This window comes from Nicotiana tabacum, chromosome 18 (assembly GCF_000715075.1).
Source record: "Nicotiana tabacum cultivar K326 chromosome 18, ASM71507v2, whole genome shotgun sequence".
Lineage (NCBI taxonomy): Eukaryota > Viridiplantae > Streptophyta > Magnoliopsida > Solanales > Solanaceae > Nicotiana > Nicotiana tabacum.
This window is the reverse complement of record NC_134097.1, coordinates 69016593-69030516: the sequence shown is the minus strand read 5'-3', so window position 1 is coordinate 69030516 and position 13924 is coordinate 69016593. Positions and strand designations below refer to the sequence as shown.

Sequence of the window (13924 nt, the reverse complement as noted above, 5' to 3'; positions counted from 1 at the left end):
TGTATCAAAGTCTATCAAAAGTTCGATAGCTAATAATTCAATTATCCAGATAACGAGACAGAGGACACAGGGTTCCGAACACAAAGTACGAAGAAACATTCTGAACCAAACTATTAGAACTCCAACAAAATCCAAAACTGAACCTATCAGGAAGTAATATTCTTTTCTAGCCTCTCAATTAGAAAAAAGCTTTGGTCTTTCATTTTGCTCCTTTACGGCAACCCTCAGAAGTAGAGCCTGTCTTTTAGGAAAAGAGTACAGTACCTTTCATGTTTAAATGAACTCTTAAAGAGAGGCTTTCAGCCAATAAACTAGAGATAAATTTGACTACTGTTATCAAAGAAATACTTCATTACATACCATCCTCTGCTAGCAAACGAGTCTAAATTCCACATGCAAACAATTTAAAAAGAACTTGTACAGATAGTTCTTACAATGCACAACCTGTGCCCACCCAGACTGTAAGGTGCTCGAGCCAACCAGCCTTCATCGGCTTTCCTAGTGACCTCCTGGGTTTCGGTTCCACGACAAATAAGATGGATCTCCAAGTTGCCTGGAAAATAAGAACTTATCAGCTAAACCTTGTATCCCCCAAAGAACTTGGATTTCGAGTCAGATTTCCTTGTTTCTCATGCATATCAATCAAATAGCAGAAAAATATTTAGTACTCCATTATGGATGAATTGCAGTTTTCATATCCAGCTTTCTCTTTCTAACATCCCACAAAATGTCAAGTTTCCCAAGAAGAAATTCAACTGTCTACTTGCAAAATGCTCAAAGAATACTACATTTTATACTCCATCTCCCTAGGCATTACGGCAAAAGGAAAAAAATTATTTTATTTTATGGAGATGGGTCCAAAAGCGGATGTAATGTTAAGATCTGACATTTTATTTGTTCAAAGATGGTCTTATGTGTCTATCTTTAGAAAATGTGGAATGCACAAAACGAGAAGTATGCTAGCATTATTAGAGAGAGAGTACAGGGAGCCCAATTGTCCCTCTTCTCAATACAAATCTTTCCTTCGTTTGATCCTGAAATGTTAAATAGCCTACAGCCTATGTATGTTCCCCCACTTAATTGCGAATGATACACACTCATATGGAGAGTAGAATACCGGAAAATATGGAGCAATATATGGAGTTTTTGGAGTTGTTAGGAAGGAACATGAAGCAATATATGTATCTTTCTGTTTTCATGGACTCTTTCGTACCATCTTGGTACTTTATCTAATAAAACCTTTACCTTATAAAATAAAAACAAACTAAATTGTTCTCAAAGAACCATCTAGGTATATGCTTTAATTACAAAAAATAAAATAAATAAAATAAAATAAAATATGAAGGTGTATATGCCTTGGACTACTGACAGTCAATTCATATGTTTACCAACGAAAGCATGGATCCTAGCAGCAAGGTAGTTGAATTAAACTGGTGCAACCAATTTTGGATAGACAATTGTTTTCTTTCTAATAGCATCACAAAATGGTAATTCGCCAAGCAAGTTGAATTCCAAGTTTGGATAAGGAGCAAATAACGAAGGCTAATGATATATGCAAAAGGGGAGGTTTTAATCTATTTGTGGTCCTATTGTCATCTTCAGAGGTGCTTGTAGGACATATGTTAGAATTCTCATCAAAGTTCATGAACTAACTACAAATGGACCACATAGCAAGAAAAATTCAAGGTTGAAGAAGATAGAAATGGTACCTTGGCTTAACTAGATATATAATCATGAAAGCCATAGCCAGAAAGATACACAATCCACCTACTGTGAGATAAGCAATACCAAGAAAATCATTCTTCCCACCAAGCCAGCTAGTCGTAGAAAGTACGAGCTTCTTCTTGCCATTGAAACTGTAAGTGTTGTAATTATTCTGCAATATCACATTTATGGCTTCACCCTCCTTCAGATCCACCTCTATTTTCCCATACAACTTCCTAAAAGTTGGAAGAGCAGCAGTACGCATCCAAACAATTAGGTCCTCCTGCTCGCTTAGCTGTTATATGCAAAACATACATAAACATCAATGAGGCGCGACAACTCCCCACACCAGCATAGTATGAACATAACAAATGAAACAAAGAAATGCAATAGTATTCTAGGCCAACTGTAGGGAGATGGAAGATGGGAGTTGGAAACTAACCTATAACTTTTTATTTTGTGGCTTTAACCATTTAGTATCCAAAACTCATGTGCCTATCACATGTCCCACATGGTACTACCGTTTCCATTTAACCAAAGCCTTGGGAAACTGCTTGGTTTGATTATAAAATTTATACTAATTAGATTAATGATTATTGAATATTTAATCAATCCATAAATTTCATTAGAGAATGTGAGTGAATTAGTTGAATGAAATTCATACTCCCTCCGTTTCAATTTATGTGAACTCATTTGACTAGGCACAGAGTTTAAGAAAAGAGAGAAGACTTTTGAACTTAAGGTGTAAAATGAAGCACATATATTTTGTGCGGCTATAAATCATTGCATAAAGGTAAATTATTTCCAAATAGGGAAAGAGGTTATTCTTTTTGGCACGGACTAAAAAGGAAATAGGCTCACATAAATTGAAACGGAAGTATAATTTAACTCTTATGTGGATTGTATGGAATGAGAGAAATATGAGAGCTTTTGAGTGGATTGAAAATGATTTTGTACATTTGAGGAATAGCCTTTTGTCTTTGAATGCTTTTTGGTGCACCCATGAGATCCCTACTTGTATAGACACTCATTTTGTTTTGAAGAAGTTATATCCCGATTTGTTTTCAATGACTCAATTTGAATCTTTGTTCTGTGATGCTTGTGAATATGCAAGGCATACTAGAAACTCTTATCCTATGAGTGATAATAGAAGCACAACTCCATTTATGACTATTCATTCTGATGTATGAGGTCCCACCCAAACTGTTTCTTTGTCTGGTAATCGATGGTTTATTACTTTCATTGATTGTTGTACTAGGATGCTTGGGTATATTTTTTAAAAGCCAAAAATGAAGTTTTCTCTTGTTTTCAGACATTTCATAAGATTATTTTGTACTCAGTTTGATGCCAAAATAAAAATCTTGAGAACCGACAATGACAACATATACATGGATAAAGGACTTGGTGCTTAGTTGGAGTCCAATGGGATAGTCCATCAGACTAATTGTCCTTACACTAGTAGACAAAATGGGGCCGTTGAAAGGAAGAAAAAAAAGGCATTTCTTAGAAGTAGCAAGATTTCTTATGTTCACCACGCATCTACCAAAACCTTATTGGGGGATGCTATTCTAGTGGATGCCTATCTTATCAACATAATGCCATTTAAAACCCTCAATTTTCAAAGTCATCTGGATGCTTTAAAGGGTAAGAATGAATATACTATTCCTCCAAAGGTGTTTGGATGTGTTTGCTTTGTCCACACTAGGAATTCTGAGAAACTTGATCCTAAAGCTATAAAGTGTATTTTCATTGGGTATTATCTGACACATAAATGTTCTAAATGTTATCATCCTCCCTTTAGGAGATCTTTTGTTAGCATGGATGTTATCTTTCGAGAATTTGAGCTCTAATTCAGTATTATCTCATTACTTCTTCAGGAGGAGAGTCGTAAGGAGGAAGAGGTGATTTTACCTAGTTCCATTACTGGACCTCTTGATGACATTGTCACAGAGGAAAGTGAAATTGGAGAAAGAATTCAAGGGGAGATTTTTGGTCATTGGATAGGCCCGATTTGAAAACTTACTCAAAGAGAAATAGAATAGAAGAAGCCATCATGCAATCTACTCAAGCTGAACCTTCTACTGTCAGATCTTGTACCACCAAACACCCTTTATCTAATTTTGTTTACTATAATTCTTTGTCTCTTTCCTATAGAGTCTTTGCCTTGTCTATTTCTTCTGTGTCTATTCCCTAGAATTGGAGGGAAACTTTTGTAGATCCTAAATGGAAGCAAGCTATGATTGAAGAAATGAAGGCCTTGTCAAAAAATGAAACTTGGAAACTTGACACTTCACCACCAGACAAGAAGTTGGTTGGCTGCAAATGGGTCTTCACTATGAAGCACAAAGCTGATGGATCGATTGAAAAATTCAAGGCAAGATTGGTGGCTAAGAGATTCACTCATGCTTATGGAGTGGATTATCAAGAGGCATTTGCCCCTGTTGCTAAGATGAACACTTGTATTAGAATTCTTGTCTTGTGCAACTAACCTTGATTGGGACTTGCAACAGTTTGATGTGAAGAATGCATTTCTTCATAAAGACTCAGAAGACGAGGTATATAGGGAGATTCCTCCCGGATTTGATACTGCACAAAGTCAAGGAAAGGTATGCAGATTGAAAAAAGCCTTGTACGTACTGAAGCAATCTCCCAAAGCTTGGTTTGACAATTCTACAAAGCAATGATCTCCTTTGGTTACCAACAAAACAATGTGGATCATACCCATTTCATAAGACATCAAACGGGTAAAGTCACTTTTCTCATAATTTATGTTGATAACATAGTAACGGCAGGAGACGACAAACAAGAGATGGCCCGATTGAAAAAGTTATTGGCACATGAATTTGAGATTAAGGATATAGGAAAATTACAGTACTTCTTGGGAATTAATGTTGCTAGATCAAAAAGAGGAATCTTTATTTATCAAAGGAAGTATATTTTGGATCTCTTAAAAGAAACTAGTATGACAAGTTGCAGACCCGTAGAATCGGCCATTGAAAGCAATCACAAGTTACAAAGCGGAGTGGGAGAGTCAGTTGATAAGGAGAGATATCAAAGGTTGGTTGGAAGACTCATTTATCTCTCTCACACTAGACCAGACATAACCTATTTAGCTAGCTTGGTTTGTCAGTTCATGCATGATCCCCGAGATCCTCATATACAAGTTGTCTTTCACATTTTGCAGTACCTGAAGTCTGCTCCAAGGAAAGGTCTACTTTTCTCCAAACATGATCACCTCCAAATAAAAGTCTTTACAAACGCGTATTGGGCTGATCTCTAGCTAACAGAAGATCTACATCCGGTTAGTGTACACTCGTAGGGAGAAACTTGGTTACTTGGAGAAGCAAGAAGCAAAGTATAGTAGCTAGATGAAATGCGGAGGCAGAATATAAAGCTATGGTCTAGGATGTTTGCGATTTGCTTTGGCTACAAAAATTACTAGATTAATTGAGACTGTCTGAAAAAGGAAAACTTTCCTTGTACTGTGACAATAAGGTTGTCATCAGTAAAGTTCATAATCTAGTCCAGCATGACCGAACAAAGCATGTGAAAATTGATCGATACTTCATCAAAGAAAAAATTACAACTGGTGTCTTGAGTTTGTTTCATGTGCCATCAGAAAAACAGTTAGTTGATATTTTTACCAAGGGTCTTAACAAACTGACTTTTCAAACACTGGTTTGCAAGTTGAGCATGTGCGACATCTTTGCACCAACTTGAGGGGAGTGTTGACTGGCTTAATTATTAGGAAAGATTTGATTCTATTGAGATTTGATTTTATTCTGATTGATGGTAATTGATTGTAAATTGATTATAATTTATTTTCTTTCCTAAAATAGTCATACGACCTAGTGTATAAATACCTTCGCTTAAGGATGTAATAAATACACAGAATACAAGAAGCCTTTTCTTCTTCTCAATATCTACAGAAATAACAAAAGAATGGTGGAAAAAGAGACAAGCAAGCATTGGGGGTGAAAACTTCCCGCTACTATTACATACCTATATAATTCCGTAAAATAAGCTGAGTCCACATTTTAATGATATACTTCAGCGGGAGGGCGAGTGCTCTGACATCGTTCCTATGGACAGCAAAGTCTATAAAAGGAGTTCTGAACTAGGGCTTTCTAGGTGATGAGAAGTGCCTAGTGTTGCCTTTCTTTGGAGATGGAAGCAAAAACAAGAACTAAACTTGTTCGGACAGGAAATCTCAGCAAATTACAGCTCTTTTTTTAATCTTGTCTTACACACCTTAGATACACAAACAGACAATGTCACATAAGAAGGCACTCCCAAGCACATGATCAAGAGAGTATTCCAGAGATGAAAAAAAACCCAACAATTCCTTTGATACTGGAAAGCACGGGAAATTACCACACCTTCTTTTTAATCTCGTCTCGCTAAGGGATGTGTAGACAATATCAGTTTACAACATATCGAGCCAGAAGGAGACAACAGTTAATCAGGCTTGTAAAGAACAAGACAGTGGAGGTCTTTGGGGTTTAACATTTTTGGGATTTTTTTACAAAATGTACCAAGTCTAAGAGGCAAAAGAATTCCAAAGATTGATGGAACTGCTAAAAAACAGAGCATCACATAGATGGATCATGATGCTTGGAAGTAGGAGAGGTACGGAAAGTAAGATCTTCTTGGTTTGTCCTATTTCTAGAGCGTCAAGGAAGATATGCTTGTTCATATTGATGGAAGCAACAGACGCGATCCCAACCGCTAATATGATTTGCATAAAAGGAAGTAGCAGATGTCAGTTGGCTTCATGTACAAAAGGGCGAGAGGAGATAGTATTAAACTCTGGTGTACTGTATTAAACCTATTAGGAATGACATGGTTAATAACATGAACAATAAGGACGTTGCACAGTTGGACTCATAGAAGAAGGCGAACAAGATGTAGAACATGAGATGCAACTCTTTTGGCCTTTATGTGGGTATCCTGGAAGAGGTAACAAAAGAACATTTGAAGGGATGGTAAATGAGCTTGTACAGTTGAGGCCATTCCTTTCACTTTTGGGGCTCTCTTTTTTGGTAAGGTCCTTTTCCTTTTGGTCAATTATAGTGCACCGACAAAGTTCCAGTTGGTATAAATGATTAGATGTCATTCCTAGAGAACAATATTATTATGTAGGTTCTTTATTTTTTATACACTACTTTATACTGATTTTTTTTTTCCACAAAAACAATGATTATTACTTTACTAGAACGGTGATAAATATGAAGGGAGATTAGACAATTTATTGTGCCTAAATGCAACCAATTGAGATATCCGGCCTCAGTCTTCAAGAGATTGACATGATGTATGAAGATGTGACACAGAAGCAAAATAAGATGTTTGAATTGGATGAATGATGCAAAAGTAATATGTGATAAAAAATCACCTAACAAAGTGAAAGTAAGCTAATTTAACAGTATTGAGACCAAGCTACCAGCCAATGCTATATTGAAGTGAATGATGGTTAACATATCCACAAGATGAGCATCATATAACTACGAATACTAGAATGGAAAATGATCATAACTAGCAGATGCTGCAAGTACCGTAGAGGATAAACTGAGAATCACCTATGATGGTTTGGTTATTTCTTACGTTAACCACCACATGCTTTGGTTGTAAATGCGACATTATGATGATTGAAGACGCTAAAAAGAGAGGAAGTAGAACTAAAATCACATTGAGAGACGTTCCTTCCAAGGACATACAATCCTAGGGAAAGAATGCAGAACGAAAGCAAATGATCCATATACATAATACCATTTTAGTTCATTCTTTTTTGGAAAAGGAGGTTTATTATTTAGTTATTCCCTCCGGTCCACTTTAAGTGATTTTTTGGCTCTTTTCACACATATTAAGGAATTCACCTTTTAGCATTAATTAACAATGAAATTGTCCATATTAACCTTAATTTGCTCATTGGAAATATAACAAACTACTCCTAGGCTCTTGTGGAAAGAAGAAGTTAACCTTCTTGATATCTGGAAAAAATCAAATATTGTGAACCACAAAAAAAAGGCCACAAAATCACTTAAAGTGGACCGGAGGGAGTATTATTATTACACTTACATTAGGTTCGAAATTTGTCATGAGTCCTTTCAGTCTGGTAAGTCTTGGACGCTTAGAGATAGTTGAAGAGAACCTCTAGCTTTACAGAGCCCCTTATTTGTAAGCAGCGTAGTTTCGAAATGATTTGAGCTTGGAAAGAATGAAATAGTTAAATAGGATTTATATAGTCGACCTCAACTTTGTTGGGGAATTCAGCAAAAAGAAAAACTTTGTTGGGGATTGAGGTGTTCAGTAGAGATACACAAGCACGGAATATCACACACCAAAGACACTCTGAAACACATGATCAGGAAAATAGGAGCTCATTAACTCTTTTTCGGCCCACTCGTCTCTAAGGCAGTTGACATAGACCTATTTACATTATTATGACACATTGCGACTTGATCTCCAACGAACCTTCGACTGTATAAGAAGTTCCTTTCTTTCCTTCCTTGTTCTCTACTGAAAACAATTGATTCTCTCCTTCTCTAATCTCTAGGCACTCAGTTCTTTACAACTCTCTCTCTCTCTCTCTCTAACCCCTACCACCCCCAAGGTTTAATTTGCTCATTACTGGACAATAATGGACAAATGGAAAAATAAAAGAAAGCAAAGGAGGGGACATGAGATCAAAGAATGGAGGGTTCTCAACCAAACAAAAGAATCATGAATCCATGTCAAACTTCTTAAATTATCAAATGCATCCCAAAATTTGGTTTTGTTTCATGAAAAAAACAAGTGGAAACATCATTTCTTTGTGCCAAAATCAAGGCCTATACTGAATAGTTCCAGAAGAAAGAAAACAATAATACTTTTCAATAATTGTTCCCAACTACCCATTGCTTCGAAAATTTGAAAACCAAATAAGTGTCACCAATCAGGCCTTAAGTTTCCAACATGACAATCATAGCATTACTTTGTCTCTTTATCTTTTTCTTTTAGCAGCAAGAAAGAAGTTAAAAGCAAGTACATTTCTGACTATACTTCTACTTCTGAAGAGTGGAGTCAATCGCATAGGTCCACGAGGCAATCCATTTATTAAGACTGAAGAGTGATAAGCATATATGAGAGAAAAATTAGCCCCTCTAACAAAATATCAATTTAGCAGTTATGAAACAATTTCAGATTAAAAATCACATATTATATATAGGCATGTGGTGACAGGATTTTGGCTTCAATACTAAGACTACAAAAAAAGTTTGAGAGATATATTTAAGTTAATTCCCAACTATGCAAAAGCTTACTGATTTGTTATAATCAAGCTTGCCACCCCCAACGAGAGTCCCATTCTGGAAGTTCCTTGGGAAGACATTTTTCCCAAACTTGTGATCCTTATCGCTCTTCCAAGCAATATCTTTCTTGTTTACAGGCAATTGCTGATTGCTGCGAGAAAAGATGTAAGTATCATTAAACAAACTCCAAGCTATTAGGCCACAAGGAACAATTGGAAGCCCATTTGATTTGTCTTCAGGTTCACAGGAACCGGTGTCATCCATTTTACTTGGGTTCTTCAATTGTTGGTCACTTCGACTCTTCACATATCTGAATAAGCATCAAGGTTAAAAACATGAAAACCTATCAATGAACCATCAGTCAACAGAAAAAACAGGTAAAATTCCATCACGTATCATAATTATAAGCTGATAGGAAGATCTTGCTTCTCTGAAAAGGAATTACATCTCTGTAACATGGAAATCATGTATAGGACAATCCAAAATAGTCATTAACTAGATTGATATTCATAATAATAGACCAAAGTTGCGGTCATGTTATTTGGTAAACTCCATCAACTGGATGCTAGACCACCAAAAAGAAGCTGTTAATTTTCACATAGTAAAGCATCTCTTCACAAGCACCTGCGATGATTCTGATAGAAGTTGTCAAGCTGATAATACACATAAATCGGCTGCTTCATATTTTTTGGTACCTAAAATTAGTCAAAAACAAAATAAAATTACTACTTTGAACAGCGAGACCAAACAATGATAATAAAAAAAATAACAAACTGTGCAGCTCAGAGGACACATACTGTTAGAGTTCTTTTACATGTTTTACTTTTAGAACTTTGTATGTAGCCAACTTCATCATCAGTTGAATTTTTTGGTATGCACTCAGCATCATACCGATCAATGATCTCAACAACCTGATAAATTGCCACATGATTCAGATTTAAGAATTTGAAAAATAAGAAATAAGAAGTCTTAAGTTGTAATTTAGGACATACATCTCGAGAAGCAAACAGGGATACCACTCCAATTGGAATGAAAACAACACCGACAAGCAAAAAAGCAGAAATCACCTGCCAATTAAGGAAATAAAATTATAAAATGATGTCACATAGTTTTGAACTAATTACTGGTGAAGATAAATTGCCAACTAACCCATTTTGGTGTGAGGATTGGCTTACATGCTGGAAGTTCCTGCTGCGTAAACCTTGAATCTGAAGTAAAATGCAAGTCAAATAAAAATAAGTTAAAAACAAAATCACTCAAAAGCAGCAATCTCTGCCTCATCATAGAATCGAATTAGTTGAAGGATGGTATAAATTACCATAGGGATCAACTTCTTAATTAAAGGCACAAAGTGAGAGCAGTAGCTTTATAAAAAGAAAAAAAAAGGGGGAAATTAGAGAGAAACAAACACTTAGGTCGCTTGGAATTTCTTCTAGCTGCTGTATTATCGGCAGATCCGGCACTCGATGATGGAACGGCGTTTGAGTTCATTACTCCAGCTGATTTTCAAGTTGCAAATAATTAGCCCCAAAAAGAAAACATAACAAAAAAAGTTGTTCTGAGTTGAAATGCTGGATATAATCCAGGTTTCTGTCGATGAATTGGGGCAGTGCCGATCAGCAGTTGTGGTCAAACCAAGTACTCGATGGACTTCGGACCCGGTTTGGTTTCCCGGGTTTAGCTCTTCGATTCTTTGGAGTCTGGACCCTTTTTTCGAGTTCACACGGTCACAAGATAAGAGCATTAGAGGGGTAATACTTCACCATCTTTGACTTGACGAAAAAATCAGAAAATATGTCATTTCTTGCCGAAAATTATTTTTCACAAAAACCAGTACTCCCTCCGTTCCAGTTTATGTGAACTTATTTCTTTTTTGGTCCATTCCAAAAAGAATGACCCGTATACGGTAAAATTGGAGGGTCCAATTTTCTATCGTTACGATGTCTCGAAGGCTCAAAAACACGATCGAGTTTCATCCCTCGAGGCCCATCGACGCTCGACCTCGGAGCAGCACGAACTGACGGTTACAGGGAGAAAGTGGGGAGTTCCCAAGGCGCACAACTAGGGCTGACAAAGTCTGGTGAGCTAAGTTCATACCCGAATCATGGCGTCAATTGTTGTCCCATCCCCATATCTGTGTAATAAATGCACTTGTACTATGTTGGGATTCCCCCCTCTTATATAAAGGAGATCCTTGTCATTATGTAAACGTCTGCTGCTCGTACTAAATACACAAGAACATTCTCTCTACTCTGTAACATATTCTCTTGATCTCATTACTTCATTTATCGCTTATATTTATTGTGTTCTATTTATTGTTCATCATTTATTGCTTATTATTGGCCATAAAGGGCCGCCATTGATTTATTGTAACTGTTAGTTGCCCCTCGACAGCTCCCAACCGAGCTTCAAACTCGACCCCGAGGCCCTCAAATAGGCAAGCTCGAGGCCCCGATTATTGATCATTCAGTTTGGTTATCACCTTGCTCTCAAGATCTTATCTCATTTCTAAGTTTTTCATATAACATCAACAGCTTAACAGCTAGCATAAAAATAGATCACGTATTTTTAGAACCACTAAATCAAATTTAATTGTTATTACCATTTTCACGGTAAACAGTTTGGCGCCCACCGTGGGGCTAAAAATAATAGTAATTATCTCCTTGCTAGTTTTACTACACAACGCAAGTTATCTTTCACACTTTTTCTTGCCTAAGATCTTTGATTTTAGGTCAAAATGCCTGACTCGGTAAACAATAATCTCGAGAACTATGAAGAGAATGGTGTGGATGTTCCAGGTGTTGGTGTGCCACCGCGAAACCCTAAGAACGCATCAGAACCAATTCTCGTGGACGCGGTCTCACGCGATGCTCAACACGTTGATGTAAGCTCCCACACCAACATGAGCGTGCTCCAAGGAGACCAACAAGAAGCTCAGGAAACCCTAGCTAGGAAAGAACGGGAGGTTAGTCTTCATGTTATTTTTGAAATGTTGCAGGCACAACAGCTAGCGATTGCTCAGCTGCAAAGTCACCAGAAAACTTCCAGCACGGTAGCGCCGGGGACGGCTCCCCCAACCGAGCAGGTATCAGAGAGATCAAGCAGCAACGGATCGGCAGCCGACCCCGCCATCGTAAAAATGCTTGAGGACCTCACAAAGAGGATCGAATCGGGCGAGAAGAAGATAGAAGCCAACGACAAAAAGGTCGAGACCTACAACTCTAGGGTCGACCAAATTCAGGGAGCACCCCCAATCTTGAAAGGTGTAGATTTAAAAAGTTCATTCAAAGGCCGTTCCCAAAAGAAGTGGCTCCAAAACCCATTCCAAAGAAGTTCAGAATGTCGGACCTTCCGAAATACAATGGAACCTCAGACCCCAATGAGCACGTTACTGCTTACACTTGTGTAGTAAAGGGCAACAACCTAAAGGACAACGAGATCGAGTCCGTCTTGCTAAAAAAGTTCGGGGAAACACTCTCGAAAGGGGCCATGATGTGGTATCACAACCTAGCTCCTAACTCCATAGACTCATTTTCCATGCTGGCAGATTCTTTCATAAAGGCACATGTCAGTGCCATCAAAGTAGCAACAAGGAAGTCTGACGTCTTCAAGATCAAGCAGAGGGAGAACGATATGTTGCGAGAGTTCGTATCTCGCTTTTAAATGGAACAAATGGAACTACTTTCAGTCTCGGACGACTGGGCAGTACATGCCTTCACTCAAGTCTGAATGAACGAAGCTCGGTGGCTTTGATGCAGCTGAAACAAAATCTGGTCGAATATCCCGTTGTGACCTGGTCGGACGTTCACAACCGATATCAATCGAAAATCAGGGTCGAGGACGACCAACTAGGAGCCCCATCGGGCTCGGTATACCCAAGTAGGCTTCTAGAGAAGGAGCCAAAGCCAAACAAGGAAAGGTACCAGCCATACATCGACGACAGGAGAAACGCCCCGAGGCGTAATATACCCTGCAATGACCGAAGGATGGACCAAGGCCAGAATCCTCGGGAACTCATTAACATAGCCGAATTCGATAGGCACACAGGACCAACGGAGGCACCTCACTTGTCGGAATACAACTTCAATGTCGATATATCAAAGATCATATTCGCCATCAGTAAAATCAGAGGCACCAGGTGGCCCAGGCCAGTGCAAACAGATCCTTCGCAAAGAAATCATAACTTAGTGTGTAAATTCCACAACACGCACAGACACAGGACCGAGGATTGCCACCAACTCCGAGAAGAAGTAGCCAGACTACTCAGTAAAGGTCACCTCCGAGAGTTCCTCAACAATTGGGCCAAAAATCAGTTCCGGAAAAGAGAGGCGGCCAAGAAGAATGAAGCGAATGAGCCACAACATGTCATCCACATGATCTTGGGAGGCATCCATGCCCCACATGAGCCCATGATGAGAAGAACAAAAATATCCATCACCAGAGAAAAGCAAACTCAGGGATACATACCCGAGGATGCTCTCATATTCAAGACCTTATCTTAGCCTCACAATGACGCACTGGTAATCTCTTTTCTTGTAAATACATTTCAAATTAAACGTGTACTTGTGGATCCAGGTAGCTCGGCCAACATTAATATCAGGTCGAAGGTGGTAGAGCAGCTCGGACTGCTTGACCAAATCGTACCTGCCTCTCAAGTCCTCAACGGATTCAACATGGCGAGCGAAACAACGAAAGGGGAAATCACCCTCCCAGTCAACATGGCTGGCACAACCCAAAATGCCAAATTCTATGTCATATGAGGTACAACGCCTTGCTTAGAGGACCATGTATACACAGCATGAGAGCAGTACCATCCACCCTCCATCAAATGATGAAATTCCCGACAAAGTATGGGATTAAGACCGTCTATGGGGAACAACATGCGGCGAGAGAAATGTTCGCGGTGCATGATGTGGCCCCGACACTAGTACCTC

General features: G+C 38.3%; 1 protein-coding gene across 1 annotated transcript; it reads right to left on the bottom strand.

The window, feature by feature from the left end:
* Window positions 1–181: 181 nt before the first annotated feature.
* Window positions 182–10766, bottom strand: LOC107806554 (ALA-interacting subunit 3). Its single transcript, XM_016630725.2, has 8 exons — window positions 10400–10766; window positions 10140–10198; window positions 9983–10057; window positions 9788–9901; window positions 9615–9685; window positions 9003–9300; window positions 1710–1999; window positions 182–553 (listed from the first exon to the last, which is right to left on the bottom strand). The coding sequence occupies exons 1-8, from the start codon at window positions 10479–10481 to the stop codon at window positions 499–501; spliced, it is 1044 nt and encodes a 347-aa protein (XP_016486211.1). The 5' UTR covers window positions 10482–10766; the 3' UTR covers window positions 182–498.
* Between the last annotated feature and the right edge of the window lie 3158 nt (window positions 10767–13924).

What these genes read in the sequence shown, in the direction of transcription:
- LOC107806554 (XM_016630725.2), bottom strand. Translation starts at nt 10,481, where the DNA reads ATGAACTCAAACGCCGTTCCATCATCGAGTGCCGGATCTGCCGATAAT. An exon ending in AGCTTGATTATAACAAATCA is followed by an intron (nt 2,000 to 9,002) that starts GTAAGCTTTTGC and finishes TGCATATAACAG; the next exon opens with CTAAGCGAGCAGGAGGACCT. An exon ending in ATATATCTAGTTAAGCCAAG is followed by an intron (nt 554 to 1,709) that starts GTACCATTTCTA and finishes CTTATTTTCCAG; the next exon opens with GCAACTTGGAGATCCATCTT.